The sequence below is a fragment of the Condylura cristata genome, unplaced genomic scaffold (assembly GCF_000260355.1).
Source record: "Condylura cristata isolate star-nosed mole 26May11 unplaced genomic scaffold, ConCri1.0 scaffold00012, whole genome shotgun sequence".
Classification (NCBI taxonomy): Eukaryota; Metazoa; Chordata; class Mammalia; order Eulipotyphla; family Talpidae; genus Condylura; species Condylura cristata.
The window spans coordinates 52,103,624-52,112,527 of record NW_004567113.1 but is presented as its reverse complement, the minus strand read 5'-3'; the positions used below and the strand labels follow the sequence as shown (position 1 = coordinate 52,112,527).

At 45.7% G+C, this 8,904-nt stretch overlaps 1 protein-coding gene across 1 annotated transcript in view; it reads right to left on the bottom strand.

Annotated features, from left to right (window-relative positions):
- PROM1 (prominin 1) overlaps nt 1-8,904 on the bottom strand; it is a 52,380-nt gene that overhangs the window by 21,532 nt on the left and 21,944 nt on the right. The window contains exons 4-6 of the mRNA XM_012724038.1: nt 3,411-3,531; nt 1,523-1,586; nt 140-237 (exon numbers count right to left, since the gene is read on the bottom strand). Coding sequence (XP_012579492.1) covers nt 140-237; nt 1,523-1,586; nt 3,411-3,531 — 283 coding nt within the window. The remainder of the gene's footprint in view (nt 1-139; nt 238-1,522; nt 1,587-3,410; nt 3,532-8,904) is intronic.

The window sequence follows — 8,904 nt, the reverse complement described above, 5'->3', positions numbered from 1 at the left end:
CAGTCCTGTCTGTAGCTCACCAGGCCACAGGGGTGCTCTAGGGAAACTGGCTGTTCTCAGCCCTTAAAACTGCCTCCCCCACTTCCCCTGACAGCTAAATAAAAGGCAAGTGGACACTTAGACAATGCACAAAACACACCCACTCACTTTCTGCCATGGCCATGATGTTGTCCAGAACGGGGGTCACTCTAGGTCTCAGCTGTTCTTGGATTCCTCCTCCAAGCAGGGACTTAATATCTAAATTCAAAGGAACATGAGGGGCCTCGCTTACGTCTTCATCATCCTGAAGGGTTTGTCGGGGAAGTCCTTTTCCTTCTGCTGTACAAGGCCAGTCTTCATTCTGGGATCTGTTTAGGGGCCTTTTTCTTTTCTTTTCTTTTTTTTAAGTAACATAGGTTTTCAGCTGGATAAGCTTCACACCAACATCTCGACCACCAAAGGTCTGGTTCCCATCCTCCATCGGACAATGGACCCCTTTTCCCTGATTGATTCACACCCCCACCCCACGCCCACCCCGCCCCTCTGGCAAGCACTATTTTGTTTCACTCTGTTCTGTTTTGCTCATCCATTTGTTTCCCATTGACCACCTCGTTCTCCTTCTGACGTATTTCATTGAGCACAATACCCTCGAGGGCCGTGTTGGGGCAAAGGTTCTGTTTGACAGCTGAGGAGTATTCCTCCTGTCTATACACCACAACTTTCTTATTATTTGCCGAATGATGGCACTTAGGTTGTTCCCAGTTCTTAGCTATTGTCACAGTGAACACAGAGTGCGTCTGCATCTTCAAGTTCATGTTTTCATGTTCTCCGGATAAATACCCACAAGGGGGATAGCCGGATGCATGGTCCTTCCATTTAACATTTTGACCACTGGGGCTGACTCCTGTGTGGAGATTTCCTGACTCTCTTTAAGTCCCCACACCAGTTATGCCCAGGGACGTGTCACTCAGCGCAGACTCGGTATCTACTTATCCTGGGGACACGGGGTTTCTAATCCTGCCCCTTAACTGGGTCCCTCATCTCTTCAATCAGGCCAGGGGCTGGATGATTCTATCTGGGGTGTCCTGAGCATTGTAGGGTATTTAGCAGCACCCCTGGACTCTCCCAGCTCTGCGCCCCAACCCGAAACACTTCCAGAATTGACAGTTGATGCATTACCTGAAGGCAAAGCATTCCCTGGTTGAGAACCTGAAGCAGGTGGGGTGGACCTGCCCTACCCACCCTCTGCTTCCGAAGCCCTCAGCCTCCTGGGACACGTGTAGGGGATCCCCTCTGTCCATAACAGCCCAGCAAAGGCCACTTCCTCACCCACCTGGGGGCAGAGGAACGGCGCCGAGAACCAGGGACGCAGAGCATCCTAGGTGCGACTTCACTGGCTCAGGGAACTTCTCTCCCGGCCTTGCCCTACCTGCATGAAGAAGCTTCATTTCTCCACCCGTGTTCTGTGAGAGCTGGTCATCGTGTCTTTTAGTCAAAAAGCAAACAAGCAAGAAAATGGGAGACACCTTTAAATGTCACTCACTGTCCAGATCTGTGAACACCCTTGTCTTGGTGGTGTTAAACTGGCTGGTCACATACTTGATTTGCTGAAAAAGAAGAAGAAATGATATGGAGTCTCCTCTTGGAAGGTGCAAGACCCTTCAAGACAACTCAGAGAAATTTAACATAGGAAAATTATCCCCAACCAGAGCGTGTGAAATTAGAGCAGGTTTAAAGTGGTATTTCTAATTTTGGACAGCCAGAAGCCAAGCCAGGCTTACGGGCCTGAGCACGTGATTTCTCATGTCCCGTGGATATGAGAACTGTCCTGTAGACATGAGAACTGTCCCATGGACATGAGAACTGTCCTGAGAACTGTCCTGTGGACATGAGAACTGTCCCATGGACATGAGAACTGTCCCGTGGACTGGCTGTGTGGACCTTGAGGCCAGCTGAACCCTCTTTCTCTGCGGTGGACTCTCACCCTACAGGTGACCATCTGGGGACATATCCAGGCAAGAGGGCAAGATGGACAGCCCGTGGCTTCCGAAACCCAAGCTCAAAATTAGCATGAGGCCGTATCTGCCGCCTTCTTCTGAACAAGGCAGGTGGGGTTGGAGGGTTAGAAAACAGATCCGCCCCCTGAAGAAGGGGCTACAAAGGCTTGGGGACTTCAGTTGACCTCACTAGGATCCCTAGGTGGCCGGTGCTGACTGAGCTGCCTCCGAGGGGCTGCTGGTCCTGCCCAGGTCTGGCACACTCCTTCCCCGAGCCCACTGCCCCTGGAAGCCATCGCTTAACACCACCTTGCAGGTCTTGTCGGCAGACGGGCATCGTTATTTGATCTTTCACTTCTCTAGTGACTGAGATGAGTGTAAGTAGCTGGTTACGTTTGAGCCAGTCACATTCCCTCGGCAAACTGACTTTCATGTTCTCTTCTCCAGTGTTTTACAGGTGCTAGAGCTCTGCAGAGATTCTGATCTACAGAGCTCTGTTCCTCCAAACTCCTGACAATTTATCGACCTTCCAGCATAGGAAAGCAGTCCTAGAGTTCCCCAGGCACCATGGCTATGTGGCTCATTTTGCCAGCTTTGGGGGGAGTGGGTTTAACTTTGGAGTCTTTAGCATGATGGACAACAATTAAATCTATATTCAGAGATTGGAAACATGAAAGATCCCCCCTGTGCAGGCTGTGGAGCTGGATACAGTAAGTTTCCCTCAATACTGAAAATGTCCACACTCTTTGCTCTTTTAGTTCCAGCCCTGATCCAATGTCCTGGTGATGCTTCTTAGAATGTAACCAGCTTGGAAGAGCACATTGCTGTGAGGGAGGTTTCTAGTGAGCCCAGGAGATGGTGCTGTGAGCTCAGTGTCACACGAGTGGGCTGGCTTCTGCTCAGGCATCATGGACACAGTCGGGATGCAGCACTCAATGTGCTTCTGGGACAGAAAAGAGGTGTTTCCAGCCGCCTGGCTGGCCTTTTTCAAGACAGCTCAGGTGCATGAGTGTGTGTGTGTGTGTGTGTGTGTGTGTAAGTGTTCTTCCAAAGAACTTATGTGGCTGCACATATGTTAGAAGATGGGTGTTTGTAAGGCAGAAAGATCTCATTACATGCAAATGATGGGGAGTTTCCTATATTGTCCCACCGCCAGGAAAAGATGATGGCATCTGAAGATTTTTCCTTGAGAAAGAAATCACGCAGACCTTAAGTACTTTTATGATATGCACTATAATCTTACATTATAGTTTTAAATAAAAACACCAACTATGACACTATAATTTTGTTCATTCATGGAAATCACTTGCTGGTCCCTTCATTTCTTTATCAATCACTGCTGGCTGACTCATGGGTTGCTAGAAGGTTCAAATGAAATCCCAAATATATGCATATAAATAGAAAGCATCTCCAGTACATGGGTGAAATTTTTACCTCTGGAATTTCATTCACGAGCATTCTGATGTCTTTGAAGTTGCTGTTGACGAGATTCCCACTCCTCTTGATTTGTGTCCGGAGGCGTTGGTTGGCCAGAAAGCCACACAAGATGCCAAAGCTACAGCACAGACAGGGGAGAACATCAGCTGTGAGACCCGGTGGCTTGCGGGGTCGAGGGCACCCCGGCACACCAGCCTGTGCAGAACCCCGGGAAGGACGGCCTGGGGTCCCTGCCCTGCGCCCCACTGTGAGCCGCCACTGTCCACCAGGGCCTCGTGGCCAGGACACCCATCTGGGGCACCCTGTGCTGATAACACTGAACCGTGTGAGTGGAGCAAATGCACAGGATGAATGGTTGGGGGGGCGCCGTGTGACCCGCCCCGGGGGGGGGTACCAGCAGCCAACCAGCCACACTTGAGCTTCCTCCTGCTCCCCCAAGGTGGCCACCAGGATGTGCCCAGAGGGTAAGAGAGGCTTAGGCTTGGGCTTTCTACTGGTTTTGGTTTCTCTCACGGTCTTTGTCATCCTTAGAGTGTCCAGTTAGCAGACACATGAGTTATTTAGCATGAAAATGCTACAGCAGCCACGGACAGCGGACTCACGCTGTTTCGGCTCACTTTTATATAAAGTTCAAATGAAGCCAGAGACGTCACTGACAGCAGCGTTTGTACTGGGGGAGGTGGCGCACGACGTCAGTGGTGTGTTGGCTCTAGGCCTCTGGTGAACGAACTTAAACAGACTGCAGCTAAGAGTTTCAAAACCCTACCCGACAGGCATCTCACATGAAAAGCTACATGAAAATTAAAAAAAATCGTAGCCATCTAAAATGTCCACATTTAACCATCTTAAGGGCTCTTACTGCGGTCTAGTTAACTAAGAATCTCCTAAGTTGAACTAGTCTGACCAACCGGTCAAATTGCTCTTGCGCTCAAGCCTTTGGAATGACAAGTTTACTTTGGAACCTGCTCAATGTTGAGGCCTTCTTAGGTTCGTTCACCAGATGGCAGCAGGAAACGACAAACTCAAAACACAGCACACTGTTTTACTTAATGGAAGTTAACACAATCATCTGTAACCATCCATGGAAGGGATGGAGCTGTTTCTAGAACAAAGTTTTGCAAGTAACAGGCAGACCTTGGGGGGAGAAAAATCCCGATGCAGAAAATGAATACTTTTGCTTCCTCAGCAGACGTGTCATCAAAGTCTTGACGTAGTCACGTATTTATAGGGAGGGATGCCAAGGATGCACTTAGGCACAAAAGCCACAAGTAAGTGGAAGCCTCTCAGGCCTGGGTGAGTGTGGCCGTCCTCAAGCCCACTCATGGTTGGGACTCACTCCCAGGAGCACCAGTTCACGGTTGGCCTGGCGTTATACGCCCCTTCCCACAGCAGAGTAGACAGTGTGAGGGGCCCAGGCCACGCTGAGCAGCTTTCCCACTGACCAAGACCCTGGACTCTGTGTTGGATTTGGGAGTAGGGTTCCAGGCCCACAGCCGCCACTTCTCACACCCTGCGAGCCAGAGAAGTCACTTTCCTTCTGTGAACTCGGTGTCACCAAATCGAAGGTTGTTTCCCAAAGTGCAAGGAGAGTTTTCTCAGAACTCCTTTTTGAAATTTGGGTTCAAGCTGATGGTCACCTCACACACAAGAACACTGGCAACATCCTGTGCCTTCTGGAGCCACTTGGGTTTGTCAGTCGTAAGTCTGCCTGGAGTGGACGACGTAGACGTCCCATGCTGGCAAGGAAGAGTTATTCAGCGAGGCACTCAGGCCAAATCAGACCAAGTGACCCAAAACATGACTTGGAGAAATGTGAGAAGAAGGGAGAAGAGAAGAGCAGGGTCACCACCATCTACTGCAGCGGTGTTTGCCAAGTTCCAAGCGGGCTACCTACAAGGAAGCCCTGGGGCCCGCGTCTGATGTGGCTCCCGATGGCCAGGTTTCACCCAGGACTGCTGCTCTCTGTGGCCCACATGCCCAAGTGGGCTCTCAGTGGTGTTACAGACCCATTTTGTCAGCGGTGAGGCAAAAGGAACTTGGGAAACAAAGCAACAAGCAAATTCACTTGGCGTCCATGACCCCCTCACAGCAAATTCACTTGGCGTCCATGACCCCCTCACATGGGAGAACAGCCCCCAGGCATGGCCTCGCCGGACGCTCTCCCTGGAATTCTGATGCGTATTTCTAGCTTCTTGTTCTGTTTTGTTTCTACACAGGCTTGACTTCACCCACAAGGGGTAGAAACTGCTTCTTTGTCCACTTTGCACAAGGCAAGTTCTCTTGTCCCTGGTTCGTGCTCTGTGGAGGTGGGTTTAAGAGCTGGAAATTGATCTAGTTGGTCCATTAGAAGATTAGCTATATATTTGAAGGGTTATCACAGAAACCATCTTTGTTTCTTTATTGAATAAATGCCTTTCCTCAAAAGATCACCAATCAGTAGAATGAAATGTAATGCAATGCTGCAATACAACACTGAATTTCAATGCAACCTGTGAAAAAGACCCACATTTCTGCTAATCAGTTATGGATCCAATTAAAATAAAAGCACTGATGCGAAAAAAACTGAACCAAATAGAATGATGGAATTCAGCAACTTTTAAAAGCTGATTTTAGGAACCATAACCCGCTGTAAATTTTGTATTCAAATTAAGGATGGCAGATGCGAGTCTCCGTGGCAGGCAAAAAGCGTGACAAGACTTGGGACTATGCGGCCTGGAAGCTAAAAGATGGGGGGTAGAAGGGGCTGGGGGGAAGGAGAAAGCCCTGAGTTCTGACAAGAGCACTCAAAGACTGGTCTTGGGAGTCCGTCCAATTATTCACAAAGATCTGGAAATCTGGACACTATGTAAGATCTCACTTAAAAACATTAACAACAGGCCCTCCCTGGTGGCCAGCGGGTTAAAGCACAGCACTGAGAAGTTAAAGCCACTTCCGCATGAGTTCGATCCCCGCCTTTCCCAGAGGTGACCCACATGGCATGGCAGACCTCTCCTGACCCGTCCGCTGCTCCCCTCAGCAGTGTACTTCGCCGATCTGCCTGTTCTGCTCCCCACTCTGTCTCTGGTGAATCCACTCACCCTCCGCATCTCTGGCCTGTACCCTAGTTCTGTACAATAAATAAATAAATCTTAAAAAAAATATATTAACAACAAATCAAAGCAAAAACTTAACCAACTTGACCAGCCGATGGGTCTCCACTTGCAACCAACCCCTAAGCCTCTTTTGAAATGTGGCTAGAAAATAAAGAATTTATACTTCTTGCTGCAGATGAGTTAGACATTCCTTAACATATCAAGCAAAAAAGATAGAAAGAAATCACATGCATTCATTTTTCAGCCACCACCAGACAACTACTAAGTAGGAGCATAACAGAGGAAATTCACAGAATTTCTACTTGCACCAAAAATGAGTGAAATATTAAGACTGAGCTCTCTGCCAATTCACAGAAGCATGTCCCTCCAGGCAGGGCTACACAATTTGTTGGAATTCTTAGATCCATTGTTTATTTTGGTTGTATGTCAATATTATACCTCCTACACTTTAGTATGGACATGTGAATTTTCTCACATATACACTTAAAAGTAACATAGAGCTTTTAAAGAGTAACGCTAAATCTTTAAAATTGGAAGCAAATTTTTCTACCACTTTGTACTGGCTTAGTGAAATTAGCCAATAAAAGCCACATAAATGTCTATAGCTGAGCTTTTATTTTTTAAAGATACAATTTTAATTTATTTTTTAACTAAGTACCCTCTTTCACATGAGAAAACCTCATGACTTCAGGCATACTACCTTAATTTCTTTCTAGAATCTTGAGGCCGCTAAACCAGGCATTGACAATCACATCCTAATAAAAAATGAAATTGGAAAACAGCCATCTTCCTGAAAACGACTGGAAAAAAATTTTCACCGTGGTGACTGGCAGAAGCTGACATATTGTACTTGGGAATTTAGAAATAGGTTGAAGAATGAAAGGCAAAGCTGTTCCCTTTTTATTTGTTTATAGCTGTTGGAACTTCTGAAAAAATGCTGTGATGACAGGATAAAGGAAAGACAGGAGAGCAAACTTGGCTTTTTTCTAGTGTAAGGCGCATCTGCTTCAACAGTCTACAGTGAGAAATAGAAGCATGATTTGCTGATGGCCAAAGAGACGTCTGTAAACATATGTCAACATCTGTGGGACTCTAACACTCCGCAGCGGCCTCTGGAAAAGTTCAGAGAAAGAGCATAGCTGCATGTTGCCCGCACCTGCTGAGACAACTTCCATTCACACCTCTGCACTGTTCAATTTTCTAAATATTTAACTTTTCTTAAATCAAAAAGGATGAATACAAAATTAGAGCACTGGAGACTAATTTAAAACCCAACTTTAAGTTGTAGCACTTTGTATAGAGGAGAAAAAAAATGGACTCGAGCCTGACAAAAAGCCAGTGGATGAGTTTGGATTTTAAAGTCGTATGTAAAGATTATTTAACAGTTTCCAGACTGCCCAGGACCATGAACACCACAGGCTCAAGCCTTCCTATTTGGTTCACAGGCTTTCTCTCCTCATTTTGTGTGATCTTCTGATTGTGTTGACACATTTTCTACTCCTTCTATCTACTCACAACATAGAAATCTGTGTTTCCTCATTCTCTAATCTCTGTGGCTCGTTTTGACCACTTGCAAACTACCATCATCTATCGCTATTAAGGGACTTGTATTTGCAAGCCAAAGGGTTTTTCCAAAGAAAGACATGAAATTAACTATTGCAAATAAAGAAATGAAAGGCAAAGAAGTTTACATTCCTGGTCTGCACTTAAAATAAACAATGTCAAGCCCTATTCATTTTGATGTATTTCTAACACAGGTAATTCGATGCATTAGGTAAAATAAATTATCTTAAATTTGTTGCCTGGTTTCCGGTAACTGATCAACATTGGTTTAATGATATTGATATTGGAAATTGTAACTTTCAAGTTAAAAAGTTTTATGTAGGTAGAGAACAAAATCTTAATTGAATACGTTGGGGATAATAGAACCACGGAGTATATTTTTTAAAAAGAATTTTCCAAATTACAATGTACTCAGGAGTAAGAAGCTTAATTTGTTTGATGGGTCTACATTCTTGAGAATAAAATATAGTAGCATTTATTTTATATATAAATGAACATCAAGCTTATTCTAACTTTGCAGTTTTGTTGTTTGGAAAGAGTGTATATAACCCAATCAGTTCAGGGTGAACTATAATGTATAGAAAACAGGAAGTATATCACACCTAATTGTATGTCATGCAAAAATAAAATCCAATTAAAAACAAAAACCCACTATTTTTCATAAAAATCTTATAATAAATACAAACACTCATTCAGATAGCCAAGTGACTACATGCAACAAGTTCCTGAAATTACACGCCATGCCTTTATAGCGAGTGGAAAAGTCCTCACTTGCTAAGTAAATAATCACATTAAAAAGAAACCTTAGGCCCTCCCTGGTGGCGCAGCGGGTTAAA